At 35.5% G+C, this 15,833-nt stretch overlaps 1 protein-coding gene across 2 annotated transcripts; it reads left to right on the top strand.

The window, feature by feature from the left end:
• The first annotated feature begins 1,780 nt into the window (after positions 1-1,780).
• On the top strand, positions 1,781-15,774 carry LOC129797824 (pyrokinin-1 receptor). Of its 2 annotated transcripts, none has more exons than XM_055840662.1 (6): positions 1,781-2,281; positions 5,841-6,636; positions 7,973-8,153; positions 8,243-8,292; positions 8,425-8,589; positions 14,625-15,774. In XM_055840662.1, exons 2-6 carry the CDS (start codon positions 6,004-6,006, stop codon positions 15,333-15,335), a joined length of 1,740 nt encoding a protein of 579 aa, XP_055696637.1. In that variant the 5' UTR covers positions 1,781-2,281; positions 5,841-6,003; the 3' UTR covers positions 15,336-15,774. The 2 variants fall into 2 exon arrangements, with proteins under 2 accessions (XP_055696637.1, XP_055696638.1); XM_055840663.1 differs by lacking the exon at positions 1,781-2,281 and adding an exon at positions 3,911-3,980.
• The last annotated feature ends 59 nt before the right edge of the window (positions 15,775-15,833 follow it).

Here is a 15,833-nt window from a genome sequence, read left to right as displayed (position 1 = left end):
AAACGGTGATTGACGGTGGCTGAATTGTGCTCTTTTATGGGAAATATAGAAGTTAAACTCGGTCATTGTATTATATCTTTTTATGCAGGTATGTCATATTTTATATATTTCGCGACATCCCACTTTTTATGTGGGTCAAAGAAACGAATGGTTTCACAAATTCCCATAAATTTTTAAAGTTTGGAAAGTGTCGCAAACTGTCAAGTGTCTATAATTCTGTATTGATCAATTTTGATTGTGTATACAAAATAAAAAAAAACCTCAAACCTTCATCCCCTTCTTGGTAATAAATCATTTTTTGTCAATATTTACTAGCGTTGTAAAAAATCTGCGTATCAATGTTGTTTACCCCAATATATTGTCACTCTTCATTGTGGAGAAACTGTATGATAGGTATATGTATATGAAATAACATATGATGAGTGCAGAAAATTTGACAAATTCTTAATATATGAATTTTAAATTAATTAAGAGAGTCATGAATGAAAAGGGGCTAAGTGTGGGTAGATAGTGACGGAATAAGCTATTATTTTAATCAAATCATCACTTGAGAGTTAGTGAAAAATAAAGTTAAAAATAAAATTGTAAACATGAGTATTTAGTCGTAAAATGACTAAAAATTTATACGACGAAAAATATTAATAGCAAACGATCCGCACGATAAAAGAATTGTGGAAAGTGCTAAATGATTGACCTACGACACAGTGGCAGAAACGATGGTGAGCACGTTGTTCATCCCACAGCATAAAGCTCATTATTTCAGTGTCTGGTGATTTGCCAATTAATTATTTTGCGTTGAAGAGGAAGAGAATAAAAATGTGAGTTAAATATCACTCACGAAGGAAACACGTGTTTAAAACCGCTTGACACTCTCTATTGTGGGGGCTTCTTGTTTGGTATGATACACACAGATGTGAAGAATTGTTACTTTTATTCAGGAATCTCCTGCCCAAATAGATGCAGACTCGATAAAATTTTATATTTAAATTGCCACGCGAACTGCAAAAATTCTGAAATATTACAAAAAAATACATGTATTATATACAAAATTGTGGGAAACTGGTTTTGCCTTCAATGCCCAAAATCTCACCTGAAAAGCTTTAGCGCGATGTCTTTTTGTTTCATTGCTACTAATAAAAATTCACATTTTGCAATAAATTACTGATCAGCTTATGTGACTGAAGAAGAATCCGGTTGGGATGGTTCTAAATTTGGAAGAATGCCTCTCAACTGGAGACAAAGTATATTTCTGTTCTTCGGCTATGATTTCTTTTTCTCGCACAAATGCACTTCTCCTTAAGGCACGAGGAGCCACAGAAAGAGAAAAAGAAAAAAAAACTGAACGCAGACAAAATCCGGATGTTAAACAATCTACCAAACTTCTATATAAAAACAACCAGGCGCCTCCACTTCATGTATACATGGGGACGCCGGGTATGTAGTAGAGAAGAGGTATGAGAGAATTTTGATGCGAGAGAACGAACAAGCATAAATATTATATTAGCTCAAGAGGAGAGATCTCGATGCCATTTAATAATATTCATGAATGCGGTAATCAAGAAAAATCTCAAGTTATGTGAATTGAAAAGCTAAGTTGTATATAATAAATTCAAATCACAAAATCGGTGTTTTTTTTTTATTTAAAAAGCATAAAATCGTGCCATCTCCGAGTCGCTGAGCGTGTCTCTCTTTTACTCTCTTGAATCCTATGTAACACACTCACTGGGGCATCTTAATGGGATACTCCACTTCTTCTTTATCTTTTCAACACCATTCTGGCAGTTGGTGTTTAGCGGTTACCCTGATCACATCACTTGAGTGGAGCTTCCGCACCGCAGGCTCCCTAAAGCGCAATTTTGTGTATATTTTCATGAGGAAGAAGTTACTTCTTCAGTCATTTAACTAACACACTGTGCAAATAAAAAAAACAGAATAAAACTTAATTAAATGTAAGGACATCAAAAATATCCCCTAAATTGTTGATTAAAGTGCGAATTACAGTATAAAGGATATACAGTGAAAATCCATGGAAATTTTAGTGTTATTAAACAATTTAAATTGTCAGTGATTTTCAGTGATTGTTTTAATAAAAAAAATCGAAAGTGAAAATAAGATATTTTTGAACGAGGAAAAGTTTTTAGGGTTTTTTGATAAAGAATTTCATAAAAGAAAAAGTTTAAAAAATAACTGTTCAAGGAAAATTGAAATATTTCCTACTTACTCATTCCTCCTCTGTGAATTGTCGTTTCACGCGTAATTGCAAAAGGAAGTGCCGCATAAGGTAAAATGAGCAATTCGAGAAGTGAATACTTTAAATTGAATTACACCTCACATTGTAACCCCAAATATACGTGAAATATGATTTATTCTCAATATATTTGCATTTCACCAGTGCTGAGCACGATGTGTATGTTTTGAATTTTATAATTGAGTTTAATTTTCAATATCAAGAGCTTAATTTGATACTAATTATACGCCCAAATTTCGATGCAATTATTATGTGAAAACAAAGAAGGAATACTCAATTTATCAATTAAAAACACGAGAAGACATTCTTAAAGCCACGCGCTATAAAAAAATATATTAAAAACAGACTCAATAAGGTCTGTGGACATTTTTATTCTCTCTGCAAACTATCAATTAAGCTTATTGTTTAAAATAAATTTTATTTTTATACATTCCATATAAAGTATTCAATTTTTTTTTATTACATTTGGCGTCTCTTTTTCTTATAACAAATTATAGAAGATCTTTTAGGTCATTGACCAAATAATTTGGTGTATGAGATAAATTAGAATTTGATATAGTAGGAATGATTAAATTAGTTGATTTCCCAATTAAATAAATAAAAAAAACACAAAGTGAGGAAGATCGTGAATTTTCAGTTTATCACACACAAAAAATACTGTGCAGGAAATCAGACACATTTTCAATACATACATCGATATTGTAAAGTTGGCATTCCAGCAGAGACAATTTTGTGTTTGTGAAAATTTCCAATTCCAATGAATTCAACAAAATCGCAAAAATACATTTTAATTTTACGGATTCTCAAGATAAGCTCTCTTCTAGTTTATTTTCATTTTATATACTATATATTTATCTTTTAGAAGGGGAAAAAACGATGGAATTTTGAAATAAAATCACAGAACTGGTTATTTTGAGTGGCAGAAGATTTTCTTGTGATTGCATTGTCGTGCCAACATTACTTGATGATTACATAATGCTATGTAAGATAAGTTTTGTGATTAAGGGAGGATGACGTGGGATTTAATGTAGGAAATTGAGAAAAGGCAATCTCATTTTAATCAAAGTCTCTCAATCTCGCATAAGATAAATTTGTCACGAGAAGAGACACATAAGTGAGAAAATCGTTTAATTTTGCCTATTTGAACGTTGATTTAGATGTAATATATATTGCTTAGACAGACAACTAATTTTCCCGCAGAATATTCTTCTTCATTAACTTGGATATCTTTCAACACAATTGCCTTGTATTTTCTCGCAGTTGTATATTTTTCCAATTCGGTGTCAGAAGTTCAAGCTTTGCTGCTCTACAATTAATATTTCATCATGCAAACACATTTTATTTGAATTGCTGAAATTTACTTCACCTGTATTCAAATTAAAGATAGAAATTCTCTCGTGTCAGAAAAAAAACACACACAAATACCCATTCCCCACATCGTCTCCCCCTCACCAATATCAATGGTGATTTTATTTGTGCTCGCGTACGCAGTTCCATGAAAAAATACCCCTCTATATATACTTTTCTTTTTGCATCTCAAAAGGAGAGAAGGGGATTTTTAATATTCAATTTGCCGCGAGAGAGATTAATATTTATGGGAAATGTGAATTTTTGTGAGTTTTTTTGGTTTGTATGCGACACTGGAAAAATTGATAAGGAGTAATTTTATTTAATCCACAAAATTAAATTGACTCAATTTATTCATGGGCGCCAATTATCCGTGGAATTTATGGTAATTAAATTTATTATGAGGTGTGAAAGAAAAGTTGTCAAATTTCATACAATAGCCCGGATTGAAAGTAATCTTCGAAAACATAAACTGAAAAGCACAAATTGACTGTGAGAATTTATGAAAGGACTCCCTCATCTCACCCTTCAGTACATGATTCTCTGTATTGATTTGAATGGAAAGCAGTGAGTGGCCATATTAAAATCCATAACTTCATTCATTACAATCTGCAAGACTTTTCATGCTCATACTGAAGCCCTCTCTCTCTCTATACATATTTCAATTTAAAATACATCTTACCCCCTTACTAAAGGTTTTCTATGACTGTATTAAATAGATTGAAAAAAAACCCTTCAGTTGGTCAATTTTTTTAATTAGCTAATATAGATGGAAATGGACGAATTTTTATAATGAAAATTGAATTTTCTCATTTAGTAAAATATTGGGAAATACACCAACTAATAATTTTAATTAAAGATTTTTTTGCCAGCGTTCTCTATATAGGCATAAGCACTGAAAATTGCGTGTGAGGCGTATGCTATATGTAGCATGAGAATTGTATACATATCAGGCCGTGGTTAGAAACATAATAGAATGCTCTCAAAAGGGCTTTTAATATTGAAAATATCATTATTTTCGATAAAAACACTCACATTACTGCTACAGGGCCCCCTATATATGTATAGGGGAACGTGGCCCAATTGCGACCCCCTAAATTCTGTTTCAGAAGGATTGAAAAAAGTCATATTAAAATGAATTAAATCTTCCCAAGTTTGGTACCATTGGAAAGGTCATTTAATAGGCTAACTTTGTTCTATAGATGCAAACATTCTATCTCTTACCTGTTCTGAGTAATAATGGAATTAAAAAAAGTTGCTAAAATTGCACTTTTTCACCACGGTGTTCTAATTGCGACCCCCCGAGTGTTCTAAATGCGACCCCCTTTTTTGCCGTAATTTGTGGGTTTTTCACTAGTAGATCACATTTATCACTACTATAAATAGGGAAACTGCCATGAATTACCCGGAAAAGCCGGAAAATCAAGAATTTATTTTCATTCTTCCCCACATTTGTTTTGACATTTCGCCCTTGAGGTGACTACACACACTTTCACACACACCGACAATTGCGCACTCACTGACGTAATTCCCAGAAAATCCACGAAAATTCTTCTGAGGAATGCGTAAATTACACTAACTGCACTCCCCTTTGGCTGTAGGAACATTTTCACTGCGAAAAAACTTTCAAGAAACGTGAAAAAATATTGATTTTCCCGAAATCAAAACACAGCGCGGTCTGTGTGAGAGAGACACTTCCACACCACTACACGCATGCGCGGCTGCTTTACCGTGGTGAGTGGTGGAAATAGACGGTCCGAATTGAAACATTTTGGGGGTCGCAATTAGACCATTCTGCATGTATTACATTTTCACTTAATTACTTAAAATACCTAAAATCTTTCAAAAAATTGTAAATCAAGTAATAAACTAGACCCTCTAAGCTACAGAAACACGGCATAATATGAGACATAATAGTGGGAAAAAAACTCATATCAACTTAGTTTCTAAAATCAGAAAATGTCGGCCAAGTGCTGAAAATGAATTTTGATTTTTTATTAGTCCTGTTGTGTACCAAATTAATTTATTTTAGGCGCTAACATTATCTTACTATAATATCTTCATAATGTAGTGAAACTAATTTTATAATATTTCGTCATTTACGAGAAAAAGGGGCGGTCGCAATTGGGCGGCGGTCCGATTTGGGCCACGTTCCCCTAATATTGAACAACCCCCCAGGAAGGGTGCCTTTTTCACACACAATCCCAATAAATTGTCCAATTAAGTTTTAATTATTCCTGCGCAGATCAAATTCCTTCCTGGTTTCCATCTGCGTGCTTGGCGGAGTGGAGAATGGTGCCTATACCAAAATGACCCAATGATTGTGTGTCAGGAGACCACTTGGTTGTATCTTAGTGCACACATCCATCAATTTATACTCTCAAAGCAGAACACAACGTCCTGCCACCATGGATGAGACATTTGTAGTGCCAAATGTTGGATATGAGAACTACACGCGAGAGGCCTTGCGCCAGTTCATTGTGAATCTGACACAGCAATCACCGGACTTGGTGAATCTTACATTCCTGCGAAATGTTTCCGACGCCGTGACGCATTCATCGAGGGACCCCATGTCTGTGGTGATCCCCATAACAGTCTTCTATGCTGTGATATTTTTAGCGGGTGTCTTGGGCAATGTCACCACCTGTACTGTGATCTCGAGGAATAAGTCAATGCATACAGCGACGAATTTTTACCTCTTCAATCTGGCTGTGTCGGATCTCCTGCTGCTTGTCTGGGGAATGCCACCAGAGATATATAACATTTGGTATCCAGCTCAGTATCCCTTCAATCAGTCCTTCTGCATACTGCAGGGATTGCTCTCGGAGACCTCCACAAATGCCACAGTGCTCACCATAACATCCTTCACCGTGGAACGCTACATCGCCATCTGCCACCCATTTCGGCAGCACACCATGTCTAAATTGTCTCGAGCTGTGAAATTTATTCTGGCAATTTGGATTGTGGCCTTCTGCCTGGCCATACCGCAGGCCTTCCAATTTGGCATCGTGGCCGTGGAAACGATTGGGAGCATTTGCACGGCAAGTACCCTTATAGCCTACTTATTATTTTATCCCACCATTAGTTGCTTCCGATAAGGCACAATCTAACCCCAGGGTGCGTCACAATATTCTCCGCCCTTTTGCCCTCGCAGAGTCAGAGATACACGACCCCTTCATCCATACTAAAGAGGTCCCCCTCTGCTATGTATGCCATTTATTTATGAACTGCTCTTTCAGCGCTTCATCCATCCTAAAAAAATATATCCCTTTCACTTCCATATCACAAAACAGCCCAATAAAGAAGATACCACAAGATGCCTTCATTCCCTCCGCAACCAACCACAAAAAAGTCCAATTCTTTAAGAACATCACTCCGATAAATATTTAGCAGAAGTTCTTTCCACATGATACAAGTGTGAGTTCATTAAGATTTTGTGCGATGATACGGAAAAACTGCTACAAGGACTCTGTTAGCCAATTTTTTTGCGATTGCTTTTTGCCAGACTTTCCTCGAGCATATTTTTATAAAAATCTCACACATGAAAATATGAAGGTATTATCATGTTCGGGGTTTTCTTTAAGGTTTTACCAAATATATTTAATTTACTCCTGTCAGAGAGAAAATACATACAGATGAAGCACAGATGGTTGAGATTAATGAAAAGTTTTCCTAATTTTTATCTTAAGACAATCAATGCAAATTCCGAAACAGAGTCATGGTGATTGTTACTTTGAAAGTATTTCCTCAAGTTTCGAAAAAAGGTCATATTGTAGATTTTTATCAGTTTTGCTTAAATTACATTAAGTTTTTTTTATTAGATTTCCTTTTAAACTGGTAATCAATTATTCAAATCGAAAAGTATTTTTCTTCTCAAAAGAGACGTTTTCCTTTTGCTTGTCTCGTAAGTTTTCAAGACTCTCAAGATACATAATGAATCTGTATAAAAATTTTTCTCAAATAATGAATCAACTGTTACATTTTTTCTGAGAAACCCCACCTTTGCTTTATTTTTCATTTTTCCCGCCGTCCAGGCCAGACGACGGAGCCTTTTCATATCGCATTTATCTCGAAAATTTCTCGGAAAATTACTATTATACGTTTTTACAAATTTAGCTAGCTAAAATTAAATTAAAGAAAAATATTCTCATGCTCAATTTCCTGCATGGACTGCGGATAAACACATAGGGTGTTTTTATGATGGAATGCGGTAATTGGGCATACATACTAAAAATTAAATGGATTCCTAAAAATAAATGCCTTCTATCATATAAACATTATAAGAAAGTGAAACAAAGAGGAATTTTTCTCAATGATATGCTATTTTTGACTCCACTCTATATTATATATTTTTTCTCTTTCTACAAATCCACTTAGGTTAAGAATGTCTTCGTGGAGCACGCCTTCGAAATCTCGAGTTTCATCTTTTTCGTGGGTCCTATGACACTCATTTGCATAATGTACATCCTAATTGGTGTGAAACTCCAGAATTCTAAGCTACTGCAGGGTACCAAGAGGAGAGGTATCAGTGCTCAGACGAGGGTTATTAGGATGTTAGGTGAGTTTGTTCTTTTAATATTAAAACTGTATCTTCACTTTGGCATCATAAATCACACGTGACTTTTGCCATCTCCTCATTACACGCAGTTGCCGTAGCTGTAGCATTTTTCCTGTGCTGGGCACCATTTCATGCTCAGGTGAGAAATTATCACATTATATTCTCCTATTGATTGCTCCGAAGTGCGCTATGTGGAAAATTTTATTAATGGAATCCTATATTACTTCCTTTTCCGATTGCGTATGGGAATTTTCTCTTAACATCATTTTAGCGCTTAATGGCCGTCTACGGATCAACGGTGCAGACACCACATGAGATCTTCTACAATATTTACACAGCCTTAACCTACGTCTCTGGCGTCTTGTACTTCCTTTCTACCTGCATCAATCCACTGCTCTACAATATTATGAGCCACAAGTTCCGGGATGCCTTTAAGGTACATAATATTGGGTAATTGATACAAATTACATACATTGTAAATTTCTCCAATCAAATTCCATTTTTTGCCATATGAAAAAGGTTGGAAAAGAATTTCTCAAACTGTTGATTTTTTTTCCTCATAAAGCTCAAAAGATTTCGCTTGGTAATAATAAATGATTGATATATTTGACAAAATGAAAATTCGTTGGACCTTTCACAACAAAAATCTGCTTGAAAGGACATAAAATATATCGGTAGACTTGTCCCAATAATTCACCCACATAAAACGGGATATTTGAGCTCAGGAAGATTTCTACATGGTTTAGCATAAAAAATCAATTTGATTAATGATTTATTGTATATGATCCTGACACATCATTGTGCTAACAGCCGTATAAATTGCGCAAGGAAGAATTTGTGTACATATAATAGGATTTTAAAGCAAGAAATAAAAAAAAAAACATCAAAAGAGGGATATTAATTGTCTTCTTGCGATGAATTCAATTGAGAGAAACCAATTCGTTTGCAGACTTTCCTTTCAATTTAAAATTCTTCTGAATGAGAATTTTTATTTGATTTTTTATTGTATCATTAAGATTTCTTGAGAAATTGAAAATCATTCTCAATAATAACATTCATTTTCTTTCCTGCATTTTTCTGTGTATAAATATTCCTATTAGCTGTGTTTCTTTCAGACACAGCTTTTGTGTACCGAGCAAAATCGAAAGTCGTCAGATCGGGCTCAAACTTGGGATGAGCACGAATTAGGGTCCCCACATTCCAAAAAACGTATGCGCCAAAAAATTTTTTTTCCGGCCGGCCGTCCGGCCGTCCGTCCGGCCGTCCGGCCGGATCATAAACTTAAATTGCAAGAGAACGGTGATAGATAGAGACTTGCGGTAAACGGCAAAGTTTAAATATCGACCTGAAGAAATCCGATTATGAAGTCAAATCCACCCCCCCACCCCTCCGTCCGCCATTTTGGATAACCTCAAAATTTTGTTTTCGCTATATCTCAGCCCCTATTATAGCTAGAGGTCTGAAATTTTAATATGTTGTAGATCCCATCAAGAGCTTTCCAACGATACCTCATTTTCGAAAATCGGTCAAGCCGTTTAGTCAATATGGCCGCCACAATTTTTCATCGAAAATCGACCATAACTCGAAAACGGCTTGACCGATTTTGATCAACCCGGGGTCAAATGAAAGATCTCAACAAACCCTACAATTCTCTAGAACATCCGAAGCTTCAAAAATGACCGCTAGGGGGCCAAAAATCAAAAACAAAATTTTCGATGAGTTTTCGATGAATATCTCGAAAACGCCATTATCGATTTGCTTCATTTTTTGATATGTTATAGCTGACTATATTATCTAGCTCCATGCCAAAAATGAAGAAAATTTATGTCTCCGTTCTCGAGATATAGCCTTCCAAAGTTAGCATGTCATATCTCCGGTTCTACCAGTCCGATTTCGATCAACTCAAGCGCAAATGAAAGGTTTCGTGAAACTCTACAAATGTCTAGAACATTGCAACTTCGAGAAATGACCGCAAGAGGCGCTAAAATCAAAAACAAAGTTTTCGAAAATTTCGAACTCGAATTTTTCGAAAATGGCGACATAAATTTTTTTCATTTTTCGATATGTTATAGCTGACTTCAAGACCTTTCAAACAAAAAAAAATTTATGAAAATCTATGGATCCGTTCTCGAGATATGACCTTCTAAAGATTTCTTAGGGTATGACTTTTCAACTTTTCCCGACTTTGCGCGTATTTTAGTTAATTCGCATTCTAGTTTGCTCTCACAAAATTGGTACACTGAAAGAAACACAGCTCTCGTAAGCTTGGTCAGCTTACCAGTACATTTTTAGCTGTGTTTCTTTCAGACACAGCTTTTGTGTACCGAGCAAAATCGAAAGTCGTCAGATCGGGCTCAAACTTGGGATGAGCACGAATTAGGGTCCCCACATTCCAAAAAACGTATGCGCCAAAAATTTTTTTTTTCCGGCCGGCCGTCCGTCCGTGGTTCAACTTGAAATTGCAAGAGAACGGTAATAGATAGAGACTTGCGGTAAACGGCAAAGTTTAAAAGTCGACTGGAAGACGTCCGATTATGACGTCAAATTTTACCCCCCACCCCCCCGTCCGCCATTTTGAATAACCTCAAAATTTTGTTTTCGCTATATCTCAGCCCCTGTAATAGCTAAAAATCTAAAATTTTTATATGTTGTAGGGGCCATCAAGAGCTTTCCAACGATACCTTATTTTCGAAAATCGGTCAAGCCGTTTAGTCAATATGGCCGCCACAATTTTTCATCGAAAATCGATCATAACTCGAAAACGGCTTGACCGATTTTGATCAACCCGGGGTCAAATGAAAGATCTCAACAAATCCTACAACTCTCTAGAACATCAGAAGTTTCAAAAGTGACCGCTAGAGGGCCAAAAATCAAAAACAAAATTTTCGATTACTTTTCGATGAATATCTCGAAAACGCCATTATCGATTTGCTTCATTTTTTGATATGTTATAGCTGACCATATTATCTAGCTCCATGCCAAAAATGAAGAAAATCTATGTCGCCGTTCTCGAGATATAGCCTTCCAAAGTTGGCATGTCATATCTCGGGTTCTACAAGTCCGATTTTGATCAACTCAAGCGCAAATGAAAGGTTTCGTGAAACCCTACAAATGTCTAGAACATTGCAACTTCGAGAAATGACCACGAGAGGCACTAAAGTCAAAATCTAAATTTTCGAAAATTTCGAACTCGAATATTTCGAAAATGCCATTATCGATTTACTTCATATTTTAATATGTTATAGCTGAGGTTAAGACCTTTCCAACGATAGCTCAAACTCGAAAATCTATGGAGCCGTTCCCGAGATATGGCGTTTTAAATATTTCTTGGGGGATGACTTTTCAACTTTTCCCGACTTTGCGCGTATTTAAATTAATTTGCGTTATAGTTTGCTCTCACAAAATTGGTACACTGAAAGAAACACAGCTCTCGTAAGCTTGGTCAGCTTACCAGTACATTTCTCCTTTTCATCCAATTGGCCTCTTGTATATAAAAAAAAGGAATAAAAAGTAACGTAATAAATGAAATTGAACGTAATATATTTTTTTCTGAGAATCCAGACGCCAAAGACTAATCAATAGACTTTATCAGTCTTTCTCCGCAATTAGAATATCCCTGCGGCTTTTTACGCATTTTCACTGCAAAAATTAATTTACCATAATCATTTTTCTTTCTCATTCCTTACTCGAAAAACGGAAATCACAAGAAATTACAAATAATAACATTTTTGTTCTCATCCTTGCATTCATCGTTGTAAAGCTAAAAACATATAAATCACTTAACTGCCACATTCAGTCGGAAAGGCGTAAAAAAAATTATTGAAGCAAAATGTTGAAGAAAATCTGCCGGAGAGAGCATTTTAAACTCTTTAGAGAAGCCCTTGTAATTTAACGATCAGAAAAACGCTTTCCTAATGTGGAAATTTATCACTCACCCGGGCACTTTAATGGGTGTGTGAAGGAAGTGAATAAAATAATCAAATAGTAGAAATTTACTCTCTGGGTGAGACTTTATAGCCGATTTTTATTGCAACTCATTTCTCATGACTTTTCCCGCACATTTTTCTAAAGCTGCCTTGCTCGCCCTCTTTCCTTTTTTTTCACGCAGAAAGTGAAATTAAATGGAAAATGACCAAATTTTGAAGAGAGAAGAAACAAAACGACCATTGATAAAGGAGCCCATGCAGCTCCCAAGGGCAAAGTACCTAATTGAAGGAAACGCAGAAAACAATTTTAACCCACCCAGTCTTGTAGGGAATCAAAAAAGGATAAAGAATCGCCAAAAATATTCACCATTTTCCACTGGGGTCACAACGAAAAAAGGCAATAAAGTTTTGTAAAAATTCAAAAAAAATTGGCCGCCATTCGCCATTTTGTTCATTTCAATGCATTAAGCATATGTTTCAATGCTTCGTCATGAGCTTGTCGATGGGAGTTTGACATTTCATTCATTTTTTTTGGGAGAAAATAAAAAAAATTGCATATTTTTTAGTTTAATTATCGTGGTAAATGTGTTTTACGTGTTGTTCAAGAGTGATTTTTATATCTGAATACCTGAAGGATGAATTCCCTCCCAGCTTGTGACCGTCTCAGCGAGCACATCTCTCGTTACAAAACAAAGCAATCCAAAAATATTGGTCGTGGATCGTCTTGAAAATGGCTTTTTCACGAATTGAGAGATCCTCTGCGCTGGAATCCTTTGCGTTTCACACCACCACGACGGACAAGACGATGGATTGCTGGTTTTGTGATTCCCTGGATGTTGTCACGCAAAACCTTACGATGTTTCTGGGCACATCCTTTCCCAAGACTTTTTTCAGGTATTCAAATATAAAAATCACTCTTGAACAACACGTAAAACACATTTACCACGATAATTAAACAAAAAAATACGCAATTTTTTTTATTTTCTCCCAAAAAAAATGAATGAAATGTCAAACTCCCATCGACAAGCTCATGACGAAGCATTGAAACATATGCTTAATGCATTGAAATGAACAAAATGGCGAATGGCGGCCAATTTTTTTGAATTTTTACAAAACTTTATTGCCTTTTTTTCGTTGTGACCCCAGTGGAAAATGGTGAATATTTTTGGCAATTCTTTATCCTTTTTTGATTCCCTACAAGACTGGGTGGGTTAAAATTGTTTTCTGCGTTTCCTTCAATTAGGTACTTCGCCCTTGGGAGCTGCATGGGCTCCTTTCAGTCGCAAAATTTATCATTTTCAATTTAATTAATTTAATCTCATTGTTCCAAATTGGGCATTTGCTATTTGTTATTATATTTCTTTGTCATTTACAAATGTTCCCACTCAGCTGCTTTGGAATGATGAAGGACAATTCCTTTTTGTTTGACCTTTTGGGCAAATCAAGGGTCCACGGGGTTCCATCAATGTTGCTCTTTTTTATCAAATATCATCAACAACATTATTCATTATACTCTTTACACACACCCAGCACCATATTATGTGTGTTCATACTCAATTTTGTGTATCATGCTGCACAATCCTCTTCTCGAATTGCAATTTTGGCTGATGTGGGAGATAAAAATTGATGAAATATTGAAATTGAAGGCGATCGCATTATACGGAAATTTCTGCGTTGTCGAATATTAGTGGTGTTCAACAGACAAGAAAGTGATATGAGAAAATTGAAGAAGAGGGTGCAAAAGTCGTGGAATAATGATATCCGGGGGTGCGTCACTTTGTCATTTTTCACACGACTTTACACTACCGGAAATAGAAATTGAATCAATTTTATTCCGTCTTCACTATCCTTTTGATCTTTGAATTAATTTATTTAACCGATTTTTACGGTCATTACAAATGCAAGGATTCTCAGGAAAATCTTGAAAAATTTATTTGAGAATTTATTTTATATTTTATAATTTAGTATTCTTTTTAAAAAATCGTCAATTATAGAAATATCTGACTTTAAACATTTTGACCAATTTGTTTCTGTAGTTTTTATTAATTTGGACCATTCTTCTTTACCCATTTTCCAGGATGAATTGAGCAATTATTTTATGTAAAATCAGCTCATTTTTTTCATAAAAATTTCAAAAGAATTTATGAAAAATAAAATAAATAACAATGCAATATATTTAGGTCCTTTCAGGCATAGAAATTGTTTTTTTTAAATTCTTGGTCCAATAAATATTGTTCTGAGTGTACCAATAAAAGGAAAAGTGTTATATAGTGGATGAAAAATTACATTGATATGGAGTTGACGAAAACTTTTTTCCTGTTTCCTTTCTTTCAACAGAATTCTCTCACAAATTCTTTTGCAAACTTTAACATTTGTCGCAGAGGCACTTGTCGACATTTCACTAAATTTATTCCATTTCTTTCTTGCGCGTGGGTGCTTTCTCCATGTACAGATGATATTTAGGAGGATGAGAAAATAAAGTTTTATTTTAGGGCTAATTCTTTATTTATTTTATTTCTTTTTTCTTCATTTATTAAACTTTTAGTCAACTCTCGCACGGCACTGTGGTTTTGGCAGCAAATACCATGGACAAAATCACAACTACAGCGCCCTGAGCAGAGCAGCAGGTGTTGGGGCTGGTGGGTCCCTGAGGTTGACCGCAAATCTGAATAGGAATGCCAACAATTTAGCTGAGGTGGGGCAAATTGAGAAGCCTGAATCGGACCTTTCGCTCATCCATGGGAATCATCAGGCGCTCAATCTCATGAATAACTGCTTTAAAATGGACAATGAGGGTGACATTAGACCTCCACCCTATCATACATCTGAAAGTCAGCTCACTATTACCACCGCTCTCAGTCGTACGGGAACAGCAGATGGAAAACTGATTCCGGTTGAGGCTTACAAAGCACCACCCACTCCTGTTTCACCCATAAAGACCATCACGACCGCCATCTCACCCTCAAAGGGTAGTGAGGGTCAGTCCAGTGGGAAGGTTAAATTCCACCATTCGGCATTGTCAACGATTGCAGAGAAATTGCGGCGCAGCACTAAAATGGTATTCCACCTGAAGTCCTCACACAATGGCGATACAGAGATTAAAGCGTCCGAGGAGAAATTGAAGAAGCTCAATAGCGTCGACAGTGCTCACTCCAATACCATCAGCAATTCGAGCCTCCAGGAAATGGATGAGGAGCTCAACAGTTCCGATTTAGTGCGGTACATGGAGGAGATTAACAATGAAATTAAGAACTAGCATTGACCATGAATGTGTCAACTGTAGCGACAACATCTCAATGTGCATCCATAGCGGAGAGCTGTCATACAGTTGAACAATTCAATATCTCAAATCTCTGACATAATCCTCAAAAAACTGCAACGAAAAGGAAAAATGTACAATCCTGGCAAACAATTTGCCATGTGGAGAGTCCTTTTGAGATGTGATTAAATTTCACATGAAGAAATAACATAAAGCTGTAGCATAATGTATTAATGCATAGAATTAAGATGTAAAGAAAACGAAATATAGTTGTTGCATATATAGTTTTGCAAAGATTTTAAGATGATATAAAAATGATTTACATAATAAGAAGCTTAGTTGAGTTATTTATTATAAGCATTCATTATGTAAAGTTTTTAAGAAAACTTAAAAAGTTTTTAAACATACACAAAATATATACATACATTAGAAGATTCGCCTGCTTTTGGTATTAATTTTGCATTTTTCTTGAAAGTTGTTTGGATCTCATCAGAG

The sequence above is a fragment of the Lutzomyia longipalpis genome, chromosome 1, assembly GCF_024334085.1.
Source record: "Lutzomyia longipalpis isolate SR_M1_2022 chromosome 1, ASM2433408v1".
NCBI lineage: Eukaryota > Metazoa > Arthropoda > Insecta > Diptera > Psychodidae > Lutzomyia > Lutzomyia longipalpis.
This window is presented reverse-complemented; position numbering and strand designations above follow the sequence as displayed.

What these genes read in the sequence shown, in the direction of transcription:
- LOC129797824 (XM_055840662.1), top strand. Translation starts at nt 6,004, where the DNA reads ATGGATGAGACATTTGTAGTGCCAAATGTTGGATATGAGAACTACACG. An exon ending in CGATTGGGAGCATTTGCACG is followed by an intron (nt 6,637 to 7,972) that starts GCAAGTACCCTT and finishes AAATCCACTTAG; the next exon opens with GTTAAGAATGTCTTCGTGGA. An exon ending in GGGCACCATTTCATGCTCAG is followed by an intron (nt 8,293 to 8,424) that starts GTGAGAAATTAT and finishes ACATCATTTTAG; the next exon opens with CGCTTAATGGCCGTCTACGG.